The sequence below is a fragment of the Sturnira hondurensis genome, unplaced genomic scaffold (genome assembly GCF_014824575.4).
Source record: "Sturnira hondurensis isolate 20B ecotype Veracruz unplaced genomic scaffold, ASM1482457v3 Scaffold0006213, whole genome shotgun sequence".
Taxonomy (NCBI): domain Eukaryota; kingdom Metazoa; phylum Chordata; class Mammalia; order Chiroptera; family Phyllostomidae; genus Sturnira; species Sturnira hondurensis.
In genome coordinates, this window is record NW_028078844.1 from 2700242 (window position 1) to 2723840 (window position 23599).

General features: G+C 40.3%; 1 protein-coding gene across 2 annotated transcripts in view; it reads right to left on the reverse strand.

The window, feature by feature from the left end:
* ACAT1 (acetyl-CoA acetyltransferase 1) overlaps positions 1-23599 on the reverse strand; it is a 57084-nt gene that overhangs the window by 8525 nt on the left and 24960 nt on the right. For both annotated transcript variants that reach the window (XM_037047715.1, XM_037047714.1), the window contains exons 2-7: positions 19807-19854; positions 18643-18760; positions 18296-18391; positions 17958-18058; positions 1326-1469; positions 740-890 (exon numbers count right to left, since the gene is read on the reverse strand). In XM_037047715.1, coding sequence (XP_036903610.1) covers positions 740-890; positions 1326-1469; positions 17958-18058; positions 18296-18391; positions 18643-18760; positions 19807-19854 — 658 coding nt within the window. The remainder of the gene's footprint in view (positions 1-739; positions 891-1325; positions 1470-17957; positions 18059-18295; positions 18392-18642; positions 18761-19806; positions 19855-23599) is intronic.

Below are 23599 nucleotides of genomic sequence, written 5' to 3' on the forward strand. Positions count from 1 at the left end.
AAGGTACCTGGTAATCTGTGGCTCCCTTATATGCCTGTAGAACATACCATCTCTAATCCCTTAGTGTCTTAAAGATTAGTAAGTAGTTGAACATAATTTAAATCTCTTCAGCCACATCCCATCTCCTCTCTTCCACCTCCTTCTGTGATCATGGATCCCATTCTCCTACTCCCAGGAGCAGATGTCCTACATAGGCTGGAGAAGCTCTAGTATTCCATCATTCTGAGCAGAGTAAACATTTCTAGAATGGAAATGTAACCTAAACCAGGCTAATGAGCCAGTACTGTGGATTTATTCACCTGGAGTTGCTCAGGAGGTCTCTTTGAGGTTTACACATGTGAAGAGAAATAAAGGCAAATTAAGCAAATTGAGCAAATTAAGCACAAAAGCATGCAGCACTGAGAAGCCAAGAGAGCATGTCCTAATAGTATATACCCAATTCAAATCCCTGAAACTTAAGCAGCTGACTGGTTGCTGCCATACATCTGTCAGTTCTAGGAGGTAATCCCAGAAGCCTTCTAGTAATTCTTTTTCACTTAAACTAATGGGTTGTCACCTACGTTAAGTTGGGTTGAACTATATTATCTGGCAACATTTCCCTTAATTAAGCAGAAGGGTCAGTGTCCTCAGTTGAAATAAAAGATGAAAATGTACTAATCTAAAATTTAAACATAAAAACTTTACCAGCATGTAAAGTGTACTAAAATCTAAAATCTGTTTTGGAACATCATCACTCTACCTTTCACTGTGATTGTGACAGGAACAACTTCATTTCCAAACTTTCCAGCTTCCCATGCTGCTTTACTTCTGGTGTAGGAGCTAATAGCGTAAGTATCCTGTTCCTCTCGTGGAATATTCATCTTCTTTGCAGTATTCTCAGCACAGTTACCCTGATAAAAGTTGGAATTTTTAAAAGACCAATTAATTTTGTATAACTTATATCTATTACCTTTGGATAACATAAAATAGCAGTTAAATTTAGTTTCTTAAAGTATGCTCTTCTGTACTAGGTAACTTTTCACTCATGTCTCATCTTCAAATACTTGAATTAGACCAGAAGTTGCCTTTACAAAGGCAAATAATTAAATAGCTATGGAACACATTACTACAAGTCATAAAATTCCCAATTCCACAGTGTGGCAATTTATTCAGTAATTAAGCCAGGCTGATGCAATGTGCATATAAAAATATTTTCCTAAAATGAATGGCTAAAATCAACATTTACAGAGCCCACCCTTCAGTTCAATTTCTAAAAGACATCATTTTTAAAAAATGAGCAGTACTATATACTACATGGCATTTCACTAGTAAAAAGAAATAACTACCATATGAATTTTATTGTAGACATCAGTGAGCCCATCTTTTACGATCAAATCTTCAAGTTTTACCCCACCATATGGCGTGGCTCCTCTGTTCATCACATAGGGAACGTTGGACATGCTCTCCATGCCCCCTGCCACCATCACATCCTGGTCAGCAGCACACAAAGAAAGCCCAACGTCACTTTAGACAGTAGTGGAAAACCCAGCTACAACAACAAGTAATTTACATAGACTTTATTAAACATGTTACGTAGGGGATACAGGAAGTACCCTCTTGACCGTGATGAAAGGAAATGGTCTAAAATATGTAATGATGTTAGGATGAGAGTCAGAGGGGATTTAAGATGACAGCAGAGTATAGAACAATCAACTTGAATAACCAACCAAAGGCTAGCTGAACAGAAGACTTACAGAACCAGGCGCACCAAGACTGGCAGGATGGACAGAAACACAAAAAAAGGGCTGACCCCACTTGCACATGTGGGAGCTAAGAATCCCCAGGGGTACCAGCTGCAAACCAGGTCCCCCCATCTTCCAAGAAGTGTGGGGTCTAAACCCACGCAGTCTCCCTAGCCCAGAGCTCCAGAGTCAGAAAGAGTAGCTTATACAACAAACATGTGGCTGTGAAAATCAGCAGGGATTCTGTCTGCCCAGGAGAGACAGAAGTCAGCTAGAAAACGCAGGAAACTTCTTAAAGGGAAAATGCACAAAATCTCTTTAGCAGCCACTCACCCTGGGTTCTAGTGGAGGGAAGGCACCTTGGAGCAGAACAGACTCAGGTGAAGAATGAGTAGTGTAGCTTAGGAGAGCTGAAAGAACAACCATCAGTGTCCCTGTGCTGAGTCCCACGCCCCCACTGCCCACTAATGCCAACTTTTTTGGCTAGAGTACTGTGCTCCATACACTATCAATGTGATAGCCCCGCACGTCTGACTCCCTGTGGTCCCACCCTGCCAAGCTCATGTTCCGCACAGAAGTCAGCTGACTAGACACATGGTATAGGTCCAGGCAGACTCAGGATGTCAAGACTTGAGTAGTGTGACTCTAGGGCAGGGGCCATCTTTCTTTTGCACATCAGCCTGGGACAAAGCCCTCTCCACAGCCAGATCTTAGTTTGCTTGGGCCTGATAAACTGCTGTCCTCACCCTGACAACTGCCTGAGACCCTGCTGCACTGCAGAGGTCTATGGGCAACTTGCATACAGCCAGACTCTTCCAGTGACTGCCCCTAACAAGCAGAGGCAGGCAAGGTGGATCTCGGGGTGCCTTGTGCCTTTTGCTGACCTTCCCCCAGACTCAGTGCTGGTGGACCTTGGGCTTGGTGTACAGCTTGGCCTTTCTCACACACCCAACCCTGGCAAAGGCAGCCACAGAATGGATCACTTTCTAACTCCACACAGATTGCTGAGGGCCACTCACAGGCAAAGTTGGACAGTGACCTGTACCAGAATTCCTCCCAAGAGGTGCCAGAACCAACACAACTCAGTGGTACGCTCGAGACATCAGAGTAGGATCCACAAGCCCCACCTCCAAAGGGAGATCTTAGCATACACTAGACCATGCTGAGCAAATCTCACTTCACGTGGTCAGCACCCACTCAGCAGCTCATGCACTGTGGTAGGGGGTCAGTCCTCATAATCAGCTGGCCTGAGGGTTGACCCTACAGATGGACAGGCCAACAAAAATCAAGACTCAACTACAGATTCCATGTGAGGGAATACAGCAAGAAGGCAGCGACCAACAAACCAGGACACAAGCCCTCACCAGAACTGAATTTGCTGACATGTTGATGTTGTACTTTTCTGCCTACAAAACTGTGAGAAATAAATGTTTCATTTTTTAGGTCCCCCCCAAAAGACAACTACAATAGGAAGGCTCACATAACCCACACCAGGGCTGTTTCATGGAGAGCACCCAGCTCAGTGATCAGAAACACTGCACCACTGGGTCCTACAGGCCGTCTAGTGCATGAGGCAGCTATACCGAGACTGGGAGACAGCAGATCCACCTAATACAGAGAAACAAACAAGGAGGCAGCCAAATTAGGGAGACAAAGAAACATGCTCAAAATGAAAGAACAGGAGAAATCTCGAAGGAAAGAAATACATGAAATGGAGGCAGGCAATCTACCAGATACACAGTTCAAAAATATGGTTCTAAGGATGCTCAGTGAATTTAGTGAGAACTTCAGCAGCACAAAAAGGACAGAAACCATAAAAAAAGAACCAGTCAGAAATAAAAAATACAATACTGGAAATGAAGAAGACTTTAGGGAATCAACGTTTGGTTAGATGAAGCAGAGGATCAAATCAGTGATCTGGAAGACAAGGTAGCAGAAACATCCAACCAGAGCAGCAAAAAGAAAAAAGAATTTTTTAATGTTTTTTTTTTACTGTATTTTCCCCTTATACCCATTTCCAATTCCACCCACCCCCTCAGACCCACAATCACCACACAGTAGTTCATGGCCATCAGTCCTTTTTCTTTTTTGCTACATCCCTCCACACCCAACCCCCCACAGAGCTGTCAGCCTGCTCTCAATGAGTCTATTTTCCTTGTTTAGTTCTTTAGAGAAAATAATTTTAAAAAATATGTTAAAGGATATATTAATTATTTTTAGAGGGGGGGAGGGGAGAAGAGAGGGAGAGAAACATTGATGTGAGAAACACTGATCAGTCAAGTCCTGCATGCACCTCAACAGGGACCAAACCTGCAACCCACGCATACGCCCTGAGTGGCAGACTATCAGACCTTCACTCTCCAGGATGATACCAAACCAAGTGAGCCACACTGGCCAGAGCAAAAAAAGAATTTTTTTAAAAAAATGAGGATAGTATAAGGGGACCTTTGGGGCAAATGACATGCAATACATGTATCACAGGAGAAAAAGAAAGAGAAGACAGAGCAAGATGTTGAGAACCTACTTAAAAAATAATGACTAAAAAATCCCTAACCTAGTGAAGAAGAAAGACAAGTACAGGAAGCACAAAGAGTCCGAAACAACATGAACCCAAAGAGGCCCACACCAAGTAAAATACCAAAGCTTAAAGACAATAAGAATTTTAAAAGCAACAAAGGAACAATAGTTAATCAACAAGGAAGCACCTTAAGAATGTCAGCTAATTTCTCAACAGAAACATTTCAGATCAAAAAGGATTGGCACAAAATATTTAAGATGATAAAAAGTCATCCTGGCTAGTGTAGCTCAGTGGATTGAGTGGCAACTGCGAACCAAAAGGTCACTGGTTCAATTCCCAGTCAGGGCACATGACTGGGCTATAGGCCAGGTCCCCAGTAGGGGGCAAATGAGAGGCAATCACACATTGATGTTTCTCTCCCTCACTTTCTCCCTCCCTCCCCCTCTCTCTAAAAAAAAATAAATAAAATCATTAAAAAAAAAAAAAGCAAGGACATACAACCAAGACACCAAACAAAGCTATCATTTAGAATCAAAGGACAGATTAGGAACCTCCCAGAAAAAGCTAAAAGAGTTAATTACAAGCAACAAGTATTAGAAAAAATGTTAAAAGGACTTATTTAAGAAAAGTAAAAAAAAAATAATCACACTTTTAGGAATAAAGTGGCATTACATACACACCTATCAAAAATAACTTTAAATGTACATTATCTTAAATGCTCCAATCAAAAGACATAGGAAAGCCCTGGCTCATGTGGCTCAGTGGACTGAGTGCCAGTCTGTGAACCAAAAAGTAACCAGTTTGATTCCCAGTCCAGGCACATGCCTGGGTTGTGGGCCAGGTCCCCAATGTGGGGCACTGGAGATGCAACCAGACATTGATCTTTCTCTCCCTCTCTTTCTCCCTCCTCCCCCCTCTCTCTAAAAATAAATAATATTTTTTTAAAAAGAAAACACTGCGAACCACGCGATCAAGGTTCGATTCCCAGTCAGGGCACATGCCTGGGTTGCAGGCCAGTTCCTGGCAGGGGCCAGTTCCCAGCAAGGGATGCATGAGAAGCAACCATACATTGATGTTTCTCTTCCTCTCTCCTTCCCTTCCCCTCTAAAGATAAATAAATAAATATTTTTAAAAAAAAGAAAACAAGACCATATATATGCTGTCCCCAGGAGACCCACCTAAGAAGGAAAGATACACACACACTGAAAAGAAACGGATATTTCATGCAAATGGAAAATTTTAAGAAGCCAGAGTAGCTACACTTAAAAAGAGAATTGAAAACAAAAGCTATAATAAGAGACAAGGACACTATGTAATAAAAAATGGATCAATCCAGCAAAACACTTACGGATCAAACCTATGTAAACAATTATTCACCCAACATAGAAGCACCTTAATATATAAAGCAAATCTTCATGGACATAAATCAATAGTAATACAGACATTGTAAGGGATTTTAATACCTCATCAACATCAATGGGTAGATCTTCAAAACAAAATCATAAGACAACAGCAGCCTTAAATAACATATTGGAAGAAATGGATTTAATTGATATTTTCAGAGCATTTTCCTCCAAAACTACAGAAAATACATTCTTTTTAGATGCACATTAAACATTATCTAGGACAGACAACATGTTAGGACACAAAACATGTCTTAATTTAAGAAGATTAAAATCATATCAAGTATCTTCTCTGACCACAATGGTATGAATCTATTAATCAATTACAAGAAAAAAAAACTACACAAACATATGGAGGTTAAATAACAGGTTACTAAACAATGAATATGCTAATGAGATGGAGGAAGAAATCCAAACATACCTTGAGACAAATGAAAATGGGAACACAACCACCCAAAATCTACAGGACACAGCTAAAGCAGTCCATGTCAAGAAACAAGAAAAATCTCAAACACACTAACCTTTCACCTAAAGGGCTAAGAAGAAAAAATGAACAAATTAAGCCCAAAGTGAGTAGAAGAAAGTGAATAATAAAGACCAGCGTGGGAATAAATGATATAGACAAGATCAGGCACATTCAGGGTGGTATGACTGTAGACTGAATAAATAATAATAGAAACTAAAAAAAAAATATAAAAGATCAATGAAACCAAGAGCTGGTTCTTAGAAAAGCTAAACATGATTAATAAACCTTATACTGGAATTACCAAGAAAAAAAGAGCCCTGAAAATCTCTTTTAAAATGCCCTCACTGGTGTGACTCAGTGTGCTGGGCATCATCCTTCAAATGGAAGGTGGTGGGTTCCACTGGCAGTCAGGGCACATGCCTGGGTTGTGAGTTCAGTGTACAGTTGAGGTACAGAAGAAGCAACCAGTCATGTTTCTCATGCACATGGTTGATTGACTCCCTTTTTTCCTCCCATCCCTCACTCTAAAAATTAAAATAAAAAACAAAAAATGCCCTGGTGGCTCAGTTGGTTGGAGCATTATCTCATGCACTAGATGGCACAGGTCTGATCCTCAGTCGGGGTGCCTGGGTGTCAGTTTACTTCCCACTTGGGTTTCATATGGACAGAGTGCATACAGCAGACAACCTATTTTTAATAATATATTTTATTGACTATGCCATTACAGTTGTCCCATTTTCCCACTTAATTCCCCTCCACCCTGCACACCCTCTCTCACCCACATCCTCCCTCTTTAGTTCATGTCCATGTGCCATAAGTTCCTTAGCTTCTATACTCCCCACACTACTCTTGCCCTCCCCCTATTTTTTCGCCACCATCTATGCTACTTACGGTCTGTATCTTCTCCCCCCACGAGACTCCCCTGTTGCTAACCCTCCATGGGATCTCCATTTCTGTGGCTCCACTCCAGTTGTAGATGTCCACTTAGTTTGCTTTTGTTTTAGGTGTGGTTGTTAATAACTGTGAGTTTGCTGTCTTTTCACTGTTCATATTTTTTATCTTCCTTTCCTTAGATAATTCCCTTTAACATTTCATATAATAAGGGCTTGGTGATGATGAACTCCTTTAACTTGACCTTATCTGACAAGCACTTTATCTGCCCTTCCATTCTAAATGGAATAAATAAGGGGAGATAAATTATCTCCCCTTATCTCTTGCTGCTTCTAGAATTCTCTCCATTTTAATCTTGGTTAATGTAATTATGATGTGCCTTGGTGTGTTCCTTCTTGGGTCCAACTTCTTTGGGACTCTCTGAGCTTCCTGGATTTCCTGAAAGTCTATTTCCTTTGCCAGATTGGGAAAGTTCTCCTTTATAAGTTCTTCAAATAAGTTTTCCACTTGTTGCTCTTCCTCTTCCTCTTCTGGTACCCCTATAATTCGGATGTTGGAACATTTAAAGATGTTGTGGAGGTTCCTAAGCCTCTCCTCGTTTTTTTTGAATTCTTGTTTCTTCATTCTTTTCTGTTTGGTTCTTTCTTCCTTCTGGTCCACTCCCTTGATTTGAGTACCAGTTTCCTTTCCATCACTGGTGGGTTCCTGTGCATTTTCCTTCATTTCACTTAGTGTAGCCTTCATTTGTTCCTCTAATTTGTGACTAAAATCAACCAGTTCTGTGAACATCCTGATCACCAGTATTTTGAACTGTGCATCTGAAAGGTTGGCTATCTGTTGGTCACTTAAAAGTACTGGCTCTGGGGCTTTGATTTGTTCTTCCACTTGAGCCATAATTTTTTGGTCAGGTTGCACCTGTTACATATGCAACAGGGGGCGAAGGGGCGGAGCCTTAGTTGTTCACCAGGGTGGAGCAATCCAGTTGCTGGGTTGTGATGCTCTATGTGGGGGCAGGATCAGAGAGGGAACAATGGTGCTTGCTCTACTCTCTCTTGAATTTCAGCCCCTTCTGCCACTTCCCACAAGCAAATTGGGCCCTTCTGGTGCTGGTTCCTTGGTGGGTGGGCTTGTGTACGTTCTAGGACCCTGTGGGTCTCTCCAACAAACTCCTGCGAGGCTGGGAGTCTCTCCCAGCACCTCAGCCCCTACAAGTGTTTTCAATCGGTGCTTTTATGCTTCATTTCCCGGCGCTGGGGCTCTGGTGCCCTGGGTTGTGCAATCTCTCTTGCTGGCGGTTTTTGCCTGGTTTATCTGCACTCAAACGTGTATCCACAGTCAGCCAACCACCCTGCACGCCTCACTGGGTCTGCTAGTCCTGTGCTGCCTTGTGTGCCCAGGTCTGCCAGCCACTGCTTTTTCCTTCCATGACTCCTCTCTGCCAACTGCCAATTCCACCCCTCTTACCAGTCTGGATGAATGGTTGTCAGACTTCCATACACTTCAATTTTCTGTCTGTTCTGGTTGTGTTTTCATTTCTAAATCTTTTTTTTTTAACATTTTATTTATTTATCTTTAGAGGGGAAGGGAAGGAGAGAGGAAGGAAACATCAATGTATGGTTGCGTCTCGTGCATCCCCTGCAGGGAACTTGCCCCTGCCGGAAACTGGCCTGCAACCCAAGCATGTGCCCTGACTGGGAATCGAACCGTGATCGTCTGGTTCGCAGGCCTGTGCTCAATCCACTGAGCTACACCAGCCAGGGGTTCATTTCTAAATCTTTGTTGCCCTTAATTTTGGTTGTGTGAGGAGGCACATTGTTTCCACCTATGCCTTTATCTTGGCCTGAAGTCCAGACAACCTATTGATGTTTCTCTCTCCTCTCCTCTTCCTTCCTCCTCCTTTACTTCCTCTTCTTCCCTTCTCCTCCTCCTCTTCCTCTTCTTCCTTTTTTCCCTCCTCTTCTTCTTTTTCTTCTCCCTCTCTCTCTTTCTCCATCTCTCCCCCTTCCTTTATTTCTCTATAATCAAGAAACATACAATCTTCCAAACCGAATCAAAAAGAAACAGAAAATCTGAACAGGATGATTATAACTAATAAAACTGAAGCAGTAATCAAAAAACTCCCAACAAACAAAAGTCCTGGACTGAATGGCTTCACAGGGTGGCTTCACAGGGGAATTCTACCAAATACTCAAAGAACTAAAACCTATACTTTTCAAACTATTCCAAAAATTTCAAGACCTGACTGGTGTAGCTCAGTGGATTGAGCGTGGGCCTGCAAACCACACGATTGCGGTTCGATTCCCAGTCAGGGCACATGCCTGGGTTGCAGGCCAGTTCCTGGCAGGGGACACACGAGAGGCAACCATACACTGATATTTCTCTCCTTCTCTCTTTCCCTTCCCCTCTAAAGATAAATAAATAAAATCTTTTAAAAATTTTCAAGAGGTGGGAATACACCTAAGCTTATTTTAAGGGGCCAGCATTACTCTAATTCTAAAACCAGATAAAGATGCCACAAAGAAAATTATAGGTCAATATCATTGATGAATAAATAGATGCAAAAATCCTCAACAAAATATTAGCAGACAAAATCCAACAATGCATTAAAAAGATCATAGTGCATGAGCAAGTGGGATTTATTCCAGGGATGCAAAGTTGGTACAATACCTGCAAAGCAATGAACATGAGACATCACATAAACAAACTGAAGGAAAAAAAAAAATCATATGAGCATATCAATCTGTGGTGACCAACCTGCGACCCAGGGCCCACATGTGGCACAGGATGGCTATGAATGTGGCCCAACACAAAATCGTAAATTTACTTAAAACATTATGAGACATTTTGTGATTAGGTGTCACAATGTATTTAACATGTGGCCCCAAAATAACTCTTCTTCTAGTGTGACCCACAGCTGCCAAAAGGTCGGACACCCCTGACCTAGCACCCATTTATGATTAAAAAACTCTCTGCAAAGTGGGAATGGAGGGATCATATCTCAAAAAAATAAGACCTGTGTATGACAAACCCACAGGTAACATTATATTCAATGGAGAAAAACTAAAAGCATTTACCTTAGGATCAGGTACAAGACAGGGATGTCCACTGTCACCTCTCTTATTCAACACAGTACTGGAAGTCAGAACCACAGCAGTCAGACAAGAAGGAATATAAAGTACCCAAATTGGAAAGGAAGAAGTAAAAACTGTCACTATTTGCAGATCACATGATACAGTTTTCTAGAGAAGCCTAATGATAACACCAAAAACCTCTTATAACTGATAAATGAATTCAGTAAAGTAGCAGCATACAAAATAAGTATCCAGAAATCAGTTACATATTTATACACCAACAACGGATAATCCAGAAAGGGAAACTAAGAAAATAATCCCATTCAAAAATAAAATAAAATACCTAGGAATAGTTTATTCAAGAAGGTAAAAGACCTATACTTAGAAAATTTTAAAACTGTGAAGAAATTGAAGATACCAGTAAATGGAAGCATATATTATGTTTATGGATAGAAAAAGTAAACATCATTAAAATGTCCATACTACCCAAAACAATGTATCAATTCAACACAGTTCCTATCAAAATACCAATGGCATATTTCACAGAACTGGAACATAATGGAAAAAATTGAAATAGAAGCACAAAAGACCCCAAAAGCCACAACAATCTTGAGAAAACGAGAACAAAATTGGAGGTATCGTGCTACCTGACATCAAAGTACACCACAAGGCTAGAGAAATAAAACAGCATAATGCCTGGCGGATGTGGTTCAGTGGGTCAGGGGTCATCCCACAAACCAAAAGGTTTGGTTCTCGGTCAGAGCACATGCCTGGGTTGCAGGCCAAGTCTCTGGCTGTGAGCAACCAAAAGGCAACCTATCGATGTTTCTTTCCCTTTCTCCATCCCTTCCCCCTCTCTAAAAAATAAACAAAATCTCAAAACAGCATAGTACTGGCATAAAAATGACCAAAAAATGAATGAAACAAAATAGAGCCCAGAAATAAACCCACGCTTATATGATCAATTAATATTTGACAAAAGAGGCAAAAGCATACAATGAGGTAAAGAAACTCTACTGAATAAATTATGCTAGGAACATTGGACAGACTAATATAAAAAAGATGAAATAAGACCACGTTACATCATATATGAGAAGAAACTCAAAATGGATTACAGACTTAAATGAAAGACTCAAAACCACAGAATTCTAGAAGAAAACATAGGCAGTAAAATCACAGGAAATTTTCTTGTCTGTATTTTTTCTGATATATCTCCTCAGGGAAGGGAAACAAAAGGAAAAATAAACAAATGCAAATGTATCACACTAAAAAGTTTCACACAGCAAAGGAAACCATCAACAAAATTAAAAACCAGCCCACCGGAGGAAGATATTCTCCAATAATACATCTGATAAGGAGTTAATATCCAAAGTTTATAAAGAATTAATGCAATTCAACACTAAAAAAAAAAACACAAACAATCCAATTAAAAAATGGGAAGAGGACCCAAACAGACACTTCTCCAAAGAGGACACACAGATGGCCAAGAGACATATGAAAAGATGCTCAATGTCGCTAATCATCAGACAAATGCAAATTAAAACCACAAGGAGATTTCACCTCACATCCACTTATTCTGATGATAGGATGCTATCATCACAAATCCACAATGATAAGTGTTGACAAGGATGTGGAGAAAATGGAACCCTAGTGCACTGTTGGTGGGAATGCAGATGTGCACAGCCACTACGGAAAACAGTATAAAGGATTCTCAAAAAAAACTAAAAATGGAACTGCCTTGAATAAAAAATAGAACTGCCTTATCACCTAGTGATTCCACTTCTGGGAATATATCTGAAGAAACCTAAAACACTAATTCGAAAGAATATATGCATCCCTGCAGTTCACTGCAGAGTTATTTGTAACAGCTGTTCACTGCAGAGTTATTTGTAACAGCCAAGACATGGAAGCAACCCCAGTGCCTGTCAATAATAGACAAGTGGATAAAAAAGCTGTGATGCATTCCCTGCCCAGGTAGTGTAGTTGGTTAGCGCATGTCCCAATGCACCAAGGATGCAGGTTTGAATTCAGGTCAGGGCACAATAAGCAACCAATGATAACATAAATAAGCAGAACAACAAATCAATGTTTCTCTCTCTCCACAACCGCCCCCCTCAAGACCTTCCCCTCTCAAAAAAAAAGAAAGAAAGAAAGAAAGATCAATAAACTAAGCACTGCTGAATCCATAAACCTTGTTAAATCTATTTTCATGTCTTTGGTGCCTGGCATATATAGAAGTTTAATAAATATTAATCAAGTAACCTGTTATTACAAATCAACAAAAGAAATTGGTTTACATTAAAGGGGTAATTCAAGCAAACATTATTTTCTCACAGCCTTTAATCAGGAATAAGGAGAAACAAGTTCTACACCAAAGAAACCTAAATATTTTGCCTATTTTGAAATATTGAGATTTCTTGATTAGTTCTCATGTATGTTTTATTCAGTTATCCTGAAATACTGAATATCTTTTCTAGGGATGATGAAAGTAAGTGACAGAAAATAAGGTATCAATCATTCAATATAGAATAAAATTCATCATAAACAAGATGTGGACCATATATAGTAGAATATTACTCAGCCATAAAGAAGAAAGAAATCTTACCATTTGTGACAACATGGATAGACCTAGAGGGCATCATGCTATGTGGACTAAGTCAAAGACAAAAACTATATGATTTCATTTGTATTGGAGTTTGAAGAACAAAATAAATGAACAAACAAAACAAAAACAGTGAGCTGGTTAGAGCATCATTCTGATACATCAAGGTTGTGGGCTCGATCTCCAGTCGGAGCACATACAAGAATGAACACGTGAATGCATAAATAAGTGGAGCAACAAACTGATGCTTCTCTCTATCTCTCTCTCTCTCTGTTTCTCACCCCTCTCTCTTTCCCCTCCTTCCTTCCCTCTCCCTCTATCCCTAGAAAAAAGAAAATCAATAAAAATAAATTTAAAAAGAAGGGTGAAGGGATTAAGAAGTACAAACCGTTAGTCACAGAACAGTCACTGGGACACAAAGCGCAGCACAGGGAATGCAGGCAGTGGCATTATAATAATTCCACATGCTGCCACATGGATGCTAAACGTATTGGGGGATCACGTTGCAAATTGTATGTCTAACCTTTGCCAAACACCTGAAATTAATATGAAATAATATTGAGTGTCAACTATAATTAGATAAAGTTGATCATTTTCCAGAATCACAGAAAATTATTCAAAATAAGGCGAGTCCCAATATTCCTGTAAGTCAGATATATACNCAAACCGTTAGTCACAGAACAGTCACTGGGACACAAAGCGCAGCACAGGGAATGCAGGCAGTGGCATTATAATAATTACACATGCTGCCACATGGATGCTAAACGTATTGGGGGATCACGTTGCAAATTGTATGTCTAACCTATGCCAAACACCTGAAATTAATATGAAATAATATTGAGTGTCAACTATAATTAGATAAAGTTGATCATTTTCCAGAATCACAGAAAATTATTCAAAATAAGGCAAGTCCCAATATTCCTGTAAGTCAGATATATACATACACATATACATGTTATATACATGCACTTATGAATCAAATAACAGTAACTAAAAGGATCTGAATGTGGTGCAAACAGCATTTGGTATTGAACCACAATAAATCAACTGAGACAAAACTCATCATTTGAAGTTCTGGAAAATCTAAACAGTCTCAGGACCATCTAACATCCACTGTTTCCACCAGGGTTTGGAAACATGCAATGTTTGTGTTACCTTACACATAGGCAGACAAGCTCTCACAACCCCCTTGGTTCAACTTTTATGGAAAGCATTTAAAAATACCAAAATTTTAAAAATATCTGACTCAAAAATTTTCCTCTCAGGAATGTTTCCATCAGAGTTCCACATGATTAAGATTTTTTAATGTTTTATTGTGTGATCTCTAGTGAATGTCGTACAGAAAGTTCCCAGCTAATTTGAGACAGAGTGGAACTTGGAATCATCCTGGCTGTACAGATTTTGTGTTCTTTTTTTTTAAAATTATTTTTTACTGATTTCAGAGGGAGAGGGATGAAGGGAGAAAGAAACATCAATTTGTTGTTCTGCTTATTTATTCATTCACTGGCTGATTCTTGTATGTGCCCTGAGCAGGGATCAAACTCACAACTTTGTCATATCAGGACGATGATTCGGCCAACTGTGCTATCTCACCAGCGCGTATTTTGTGTTCTTAACCACTACAATGTACTGCCTCGGTGAGGTGATTCAAGTATTTATAAGTATACAGAGATATACGTATAGGGATACTCACTGCAGCTTTACTTTAAATAGTGAAGAACTGAAGATGCCTGGATGTTCATTCAACAAGGGCCCATAAAACATAGTTGTTCCGTTCAATAGGATACTATCTTCAGTGCTGATATAGAAAAATCTCCAAGACATTAAATGAAGCACGGAGTTTAAGCAACTTGCCCAAAGTTTTCTGCTTTTTTAATCATTTTTTTAATTTTCAATTACACTTGACACACACTACTATATTAGTTTCAGGTGTACACCCCAGTGATTAGACATTACGAAACCCACTAAGTGATCACTCTCGCAGCCCTCTGACCCCCGCTGCAGTTACTAGCCCATTACTGACTCTGCTCCCTGTGCGGTCCTTTACATCCACGTGACTGTTATGTAACAAGGGATTTGCCCTCTTTAGTCCCTTTCCCTGCTCTTAGGTGTCAGGATACATAAGTGGCAAATAAGTCAGAGGCTCCGAGGAGGGTGAGGAGAAAGACTTATTTTTCATTTTATACTTTCCTATACCGTCAGATTTTAGCATGTGCATGTATAACAAAGTCTCTGATACATTCACTTATATTATCACAATTTTTCTCTCTTCAGCTTGTCTTACAATTGGAAACAAAGCAACAGAGGAATACCATCAATGGTACACATAATTGTGGTTCTTGTATACATGGGAAACAATTTGCAAACACCTCAACTGATTTTTGCCCTGCGTGTTATGTCCTCCTCAGCTAGAAAGCACTAGATAGGGAGAGAGACGATTGCTTTCTAATTCTAACCCTCTAACTTTGTATTTGTGGTCATCTCAACCTCACATCCCTCAACTGAAAAAAGAAAGGCTTAGATCTAATGGTCTTAGTTCTCTGAATCTAGGTCTGGTCTTCTAATACTATAGCATATACTGCAATCTCTTGCATGATCTGAGGTACGGTGAGATCTACATCGGCAAGGCCAGTAGAAGGTCTGTACAGTTTAACGACTGAACCCAGGCAGCAGCTGGGAGCTACAAAGTAGTCGTCCATGCTGGGCTGCGCTGATTTTGATTCCCAGGGTCAGCACCGTGTTCTCATATATAATGAAAACTCTTACTCTAGTAAATACAAAATTTATGATGTTTGAAATTACAAAAAATCTTAGAGAAAGACTCTAAGAATCACCCGAAGACTAAAATATCTTGGCTGAAAACTACTTTAAAAAATGTTTAATAAGGACTTCCGCCAAGATGGAGGCATAGGTGGAAACACTGTGCCTTCTCCCACAACCAAGTTTGGATACAACAAAAGTTTTGGTGAACTACCACACATCCAGAAGCCAGAAAACCGAATTATACGGAAGTCCGACAGCTACAAACCGTTCAACGAGGACGGTAAGAGGCAGAGCCAGCAGCAGAGCTGGGTCAGGCAGGGCAGACCTAGGAGCGCAGGCAGCCCAGAACTAGTCGGGGTGTGGAACAGACTGACCAAGGTCGCACACTCTTGCGCAGTGAGATGGACCACACAGGCCCCAGGGGGCAAACCCAGTGGTGGAGGGCTGACAGCGGTGGCACACCCCCGTGCCGAGGAGCGGGGCGCGTGGCCCTGATGACAGAGGTGGCTGCGGTGCTGGTGGGGGTCGCGGCGGCGGCGGGTGCTGGAGAGAAGCCATTGTCCCTCTTTGACCCCGCCCCCACATACAACGTCACAACCCAGCGACTGAGTGGCCCTGCTCTGGTGAAAACCTAGGGCTCCGTTCCTGCTACTTAACAGGCACAAATAGCCCAAAGGATGGCTCAAGAAGAACTCAAAGTCCCAGAGCCAATAACTCTAAGCGACCAACAGATTGCCAGGCTCTCAGAAGCCCAATTTAAAACACTATTTATTAGGATGCTCACAGAATTGGTAGAGTACAGTCACAAATTAGAGAAACATATGAAGTCTAAACTAATTGAAATGAAGGGAGATGTCCAGGAAACAAATAGTGATGGAAAGGAAAGTGGGACTCAAATCAATGGAATGGACCAGAAGGAAGAACGAAACAAACGACCAGAAAGGAATGAAAAAATGAGAATTCAAAAAAATGAGGAGAGGCTTAGGAACCTCCAGGACATCTTTAAACGTTCCAACATCCGGATTATAGGGGTACCAGAAGAGGGAAGGAAACAGCCACGAGTGGAAAATGTATTTGAACAAATAATAAAAGAGAACTTCCCCAGTCTGGCAAAGGAAATAGACTTCCAGGAAATCCAGGAAGCTCAGAGAGTGCCAAAGAAGTTGGACCCAAGGAGGAACACACCAAGGCACATCATAATTACATTAGCCAAGACTAAAATGAAGGAGAGAATCCTAGAAGCAGCAAGGGATAAGGGGACAGTCACCTACAAAGGAGTACCCATCAGACTGTCAGCAGATTTCTCAAAAGAGACCTTACAGGCAAGAAGGGGCTGGAAAGAAGTATTCCAAGTCATGAAATCCAAAGACCTACAGCCAAGATTGCTTTATCCAACAAAGCTTTCATTTAGAATGGAAGGACAGATAAAGTGCTTCTCAGATAAGGTCAAGTTCAAGGAGTTCATCATCACCAAGCCCTTATTATATGAAATGCTAAAGGGACTTATATAAGAAAAAGAAGATGAAAAATAGTAACAGTGAAAGGACAGCAAACGCACAGTTATTAACAACCACACCTAAAACAAAAGCAAACCAAGAGGACAGCTAGATCAGGAGTGGAACCATAGAAATGAAGAACACATGGAGGGTTAGAAACAGGGGGGTGGGAGGAGGAGAAGGGGGGAGAAGGCACAGAAAATAGCATAGATGGTAGGTAGAAAATAGATAGGGGGGGTGAGAATAGTGGGGGAAATATAGAACCTAAAGAACTTGAGACACGTGGTTATAAACTAAGGGGGGGAGAAGGGTGGTGGAAGGAGAGTGCAGGGTGGAGGGGAAAGAAGGGGGGGAATAGAACAACTGTAATGGTATAATCAATAAAATATATTTTTTAAAAAAATAAATAAAAGGATAACCTGTAAAAAAAAATGTTTAATAAGTTATTGATTTTAGAGAGAGAGGAAGAGAGAGGAACACCGTTATGAGAAACATCAATTGGTTGCCTCCTATTCATGCCCCAACCAGGGGCAACCTGCAACCTAGGCATGTGCCCCAACCAGAAATGAACCCCAGCCTTTGGTNAAATAAATAAATAAAAGGATAATCTGTAAAAAAAAAAAAGTTTAATAAGTTATTGATTTTAGAGAGAGAGGAAGAGAGAGGAACACCGTTATGAGAAACATCAATTGGTTGCCTCCTATTCATGCCCCAACCAGGGGCAACCTGCAACCTAGGCATGTGCCCCAACCAGAAATGAACCCCCAGCCTTTGGTGTATGGGACAATGCTCCAACCAACTGAGACACACTGGCCAGGGCTGGAAACTACTTCTTAACACAAAACAGTTACTATCATTTTGACCTCTACTTCAAAGGAAATTAGCACATCCAGAGCCTCCTGAGTGTCTGAAACATAGCAACTGTACTTATGAGCACTTCTAGAGCGTGAATGCACTAAGATTTTTGGTATCTTTTAGCAGTGCATATTATTTTAATTATGAAATAGAGAAGAAGGTGTTTCTTACCTGATGACCACACATAAGACTCTGAGAGGCCATCATGATGGCTTTCATTCCTGAGGCACAAACTTTGTTTACAGTGGTACATGGAGTAGAAATAGGTAAGCCTAAAACCAACATACATGTCATACTTCTGAAAAACAAAGATACCCTTCAAACAAAACTACAGATTTAAAACTAATAAAGTACATTAAACTATAATCTGTAATGACATTACTTCTACCAATATAAGGCTATAAATATTAAATTATATTATGCATTTAATATTTTACTTAAGCTGAAGTGAACTTCATTTTTCCATGTCAAACACTTTAAGTATAAAAGCAAGAATGTATTCCTGGTACCTGCACCCAGCACTGCTTGCCTCGTGGGGGCTTGTCCTTCACCTCCTTGCAGAACATTACCCATGTATGCTTCTTTCACTTCTTCTTTTGGTATCCCTTTTTAAAAAAATCAAAAAGGCACTTCCAATTTAATAACTAGTGATTACCTAGTAAGGTACATGACATTATATAGCAGGAACTGTTTCTTTTTCTTATCAGTTTTTGAGTTTCATTCTTAACTCTATAATACGAGGACTTCTTTAAAAGAGAATTCATTTCTAAGTGTTATGTATATAGCAAATGCACAATAAGTATCTGTTCCATTGAATCACTGCCCACTTAACACAAAAAGCAAAGCAACTACTGACCCGCCTTTTCAATGGCTCCCTGAATGGCAATGGAACCAAGCTTAGTGGCTGGCAGGGAGGAGAGGCTGCCTAGAAAGGACCCAATAGGTGTTCTGGTGGCACTTGCTATGACCACTTCCTGGCAAGAGAGAAGATGATAAAAATTATTATATTTAAGTATTTTACCCAAGTCACCTTTTATTAAATAATAATTCATAGACATTATCTAAAAAACTTTTTAGGAATGATTACTCATCACAGATGAAAATAATCTCAATATTTGAACAGCAATAAAACTAATCCATTTAGTGCAGGTAAAGACTTAAGATCTAATAGAAAATCTAAGACAAACTCACTCCAAAACAGGCGTTGATCCTTCTCAATTCTCCACAGGACGTTTGAAATGAGAAGCTTAACTTTCGATTCTACTCTTCAGTCAAAATTTAAGAGATGATAACTTTATCCTTGTTAACTGCTTAACAAACCACCCTGACCAAAGGGCTTCCTTACTGAAGGGAACTCGGACTAGTGATCAGCACCCAAAGGGCCATTCCACAGCTGGGACAGGGCCAGAGCCATAATTCCTTAAATGATTCACAAGATAATATTAGTATGAATTCAAGAAAAAATAGACAAAAGCTTTCAAATATTATAAAACTACTGCAACAATTGTCTCCTTACACTTGCCTTGCACATTCTCATTTTAAGTTCATAAATAAATAATTGTTGCTTAGATTTTTGGTAGAAGGCTATTACGAAGTCATTTTGGGGACCCTCCTGAAACAAAGAGAAGACTCCCGCACAAAGCGCTAAGTGATGAGGTGGTGATCTTTCTCTCCAGGACCCAGCCTGGGTTGGTCCCTTTCTTCTGACATCTTTAAGGGGCCCCTGGAGCATGTCACACGATACAATGAGGGTCTCTGAGAGTAAAGGAAAAATATTGCAGGCCACTAAATTACAATTTTTATGGTAACTTGGGTGTTAGCATGTCAATAATTAGCCATTTCTAACCAATGCATCATCCTGAGCTGACCCTTTTATACACACAAATCATAAAAATATACATTTGTATTAACTATATTTCCCTTACATTCTTTAATTAAAGCTTTATTTAATATTTAACTTAAATTAATATCTAATTTAAATTTAATAAATAATGTTAGATTTAATTAAATTTACACTTACATTTAAAGCAGGTTTTGATACATAACTTCGCTCCACATATCTTATTTCCTGTAATATAAATATTTATAATGTCATGATGTAAAAAATATCAATGTATGTCATTTTATACTTCTCAGTGACAAGGTTATGGTGAGTTCTCCACTTCTTTACACTTTTATTTCCAAGTTTTCTAGTTAGCATATATCAGTGTTACATTAGAAAAAAATTGCTTTGTAATATACTCTTCTGATTAACTGTTCAATGGAAATGTAGGTTTATCTTAAAATTGTTCATCTTTAAGTTCTAAATTAAACAATTTAAAATTGTTTTTACAAGAAAATATCTGCCCTGGCTGGGGTGGCTCAGTGGATTCAGTGCCGGCCTGTGAACCAAGGGGTCACTGGTTCGGTTCCCAGTCAGGCCACATGCTTGGGTTGCAGGCCGGGACCTCAGTAGGCAGTGTGCATGAGGCAACCAGACATTGATGTTTCTCTCCCTCTCTTTCTCCCTCCCTTCTCCTCTCTAAAAGTAAATAAATCTTTTTTTACAAAAAGAAAATATCCTCAATACTTCAAAAAGATATTTAAGTAAAACTTGCCACTTCTCCCCTTCCACTCCTAACAATTATCTGTTTTATGCAAGGAAAACACACCTCAAATAAATGTGGTCTATATTAACAGATAAATTCTTTTTTCAGAAAGAAAAGAGTAAGCCCTGGCTGGTGTAGTTAGTGGATTGAGCGCGGGCCTGTGAACCACATGATTGCAGTTCGATTCCCAGTCAGGGCACATGCCTGGGTTGCAGGCCAGTTCCCAGCGAGGGACTCACGAGAGGTAACCATACATTGATATTTCTCTCCTTCTCTCCTTACCTTCCCCTCTAAAGATAAATAATAAATAAAATCTTTAAAAAAAAGAAAGAAAAGAGTAAATATCTTGCCCCTACATCTCAGTTCCTCGCACACCATTCTTAGGTACAAATGCCAACAAGGACAAATGCTAAAAACGCAGGTTATAGTTCAGAGACCTAATGAATTCGAAGTTGGACAATTTATAGGACAAAGAACAAAGAAAATTTTTTGTCCTCTGATGTCAGAAAGCATAACTATTCAGCCCTAGCTGGTGTGGCTCAGTGGATTTAGCACCAGCCTGTGAACCAAAAGGTCACCTGTTTGATTCCCAGTTCAGACGCATGCCTGGGTTATGGGCCAGGTCCCTGGTTGGGGGTGTGCGAGAGGCAACCAATCGATGTTTCTCTCACACATCAGTGTTTCTTTCCCTTTCCTTCTCCCTCCTGCCCCACTCCCTAAAAATAAACAAATAAAATCTTTTGAAACAACAAAAATATAACTATTCAAACATGACAGCCCATATTTGGAACTTAATCTTGTTGATAATTATGTACAAACGTATCTCACGGAGTAATAAAACAAGTACACAAACATCTGAAAACTTTAAACTGACAAAAGAACTTAGCTTTTCACAGATTAAACAAGCTTTGTCCTGACTCAATGCAAATAATAAACTGAAAAGCACACACAAAAGGCAGATATATTTGACAAATACTGGTTATAAGCACAGATAACCAGAAGGTATCCCCACAAATTGGTTTTTATAAAGCATTCACATACGAATCAATCATGAACTAGCAGCTTAAAGACAGAATGTTTTGCTTGGTAATGGAAGAACAGAATTTCAGGGAATCTTTTTTCCAATGATAATATGATTTTTAAAAAGTCACTTTTATGTAGAAAGTTCACATAACTTTGCTATAAGAAATAATTTAGTCCTGATGTGATTGAAAAGTATCACAATATTCAGTGGAGCCCCTATTCTGAAGAGATGCCTTTACAGCCTTTGTAAGGGAGCAGTGACTGTCACACATAATACTATTTGCTCCTTCACTCAATCGATAAATATGGTGACATCACTTACCTTACAGAAGGCATTATGGGGAATTTGAGATCTATATGATATGGCCCCTATTCTCAAGCAGCATTATAATCTTATCAGGGAGAAATGTTAAAGTTATCTGTACATACTCCTGTGGCAGAATTTGGTTAAGAACTGTGAGAGAGACACATAAGTATGCCATCCCCAGGGTTCAGAGGAGAACGACCACCTGGCATTCTGCAATGGGCGTCAAATAAGCACTTAAATGCTTCAGGCAGGAGTTTTATCAACATTGCTTCAATTCATCATTCTAATACAACAAAAATAAACACAATAGAGATCATCGACTTATTACTTGCTAGTGCCAGATTAAAATGTTTGTGCAGACCTTGAAGTAAGACGTATCTGCCCGCTCTGTCTCTACTTGTACAGGGCCACCAAGCGACAGCGTGCAGCCTGGCCCAGGCCAGCACAGGCCTGTACTGGGCAGGCAAGGCCCAGTGCATCTGCTTCACAGATGGCCGCCTCAGCATCAGCCGTGCAAAAACAAGTTCACCTTCACATGCCATAGAATTTGGGGTGCCGCTTATACAACCTACTTTTCATGAAGGATTCTAACATATTATCTGTATCCAATTTTGAATTCAAAAGTCTTTCTTGTAGTAAACGTGCCACTTCATTGCTCTCCAACTTAAAGAGGTCTATAACAGCCCTAAGCACATGCAATGTGACTCCCTCCCTCCTCCCACTGGCCAGAGCTGACAGGACCAAGAATAGAATGGACTTTGAGCCTCACTGGCTCTTGGAAAAACTGGGTCAACTAGATGATAACAAGCACTTGAACTGAAAGGTCACTAGGGACGGGAACTAGTCCGCACCATGGCAAGCAAATGCCTTGTCAAACCAGAAGCTACAGCAAGAAGTCATGAGTAAGCAGAGAAGCAAAGTCATGGAATATATACACTAGGAGAAGAGGAGGAAAATGACCATGACACACAACAAGAGACAAAAGAAGAGTCTCAGACCTGGCTGGTGTGGCTCAGTGCATTGAGCACTGGCCTCCGAATCAAAGGGTCGCTGGTTCAATTCCCAGTCAGCGCACATGCCTGGGCTACAGGCCAGGTCCCCAGTGGGGGCTGCCTGAGAGGCAACCACACAAGGGTGTTTCTTCCTCTCTCTCTCTTCCTTTCCTGCTCTATCTAAAAAATAAATAAATAAAATCTATTTTAAAACAAGAGTCTCTGCTTAATGATCTTCTATAAAGGTTTTCTGCAAACTCAGCTGTACTTTATTCTGTCTCCTTGAATGTCCAAGAGCTTGCCTATTGTACATCTTCAAAAATGGCATTTTATACTTAGCTAGTTTGAAATGAGATGTTATTCCAAGCAATCAAAAGGCCTTTTAAGCAACATCAACTCTTCTCTAAAGTTTCCAGCTCTGTTTCACTACAAGTTCCCTCTGCTCTGGATGCCACCTCCAGTTGAGAGACCCCCCCTCAAGGGTCTCTTCACTCTGCTCTGGATGCCACCTCCAGTTGCCTGAAGATGCCACATCTCTAGAGGTCCCTTCCCTCTCCCCTACATCATTCATCCCCTTTGCTCCTGATCATTCCACAAGCATACAAACAGGGGGGTTCCTCCCACCTAAAAAAACAAATGTCCTTGAACCCATGTTTCCACTCAACTTTCACCTCATTTCTTAGCTCCCTTGCACTATTTAAGTTCTCCCAGGTCTGTTTCCTTGTCCTCGTCTCCTGTTTACCGTTCAACCCCCTTCCATGTGGCTTCTATACTACTGTTGCCTCTGAGCAAGGTGAAGCTGTTAGGGTGGGCGGGGAATAGGAGGAAGCTCCAGCTGGACTTTGCCAAGACGGACATCCTCACAGTAACCTGAGTCCGAGGAAGAGACCACCAATGCTGTAT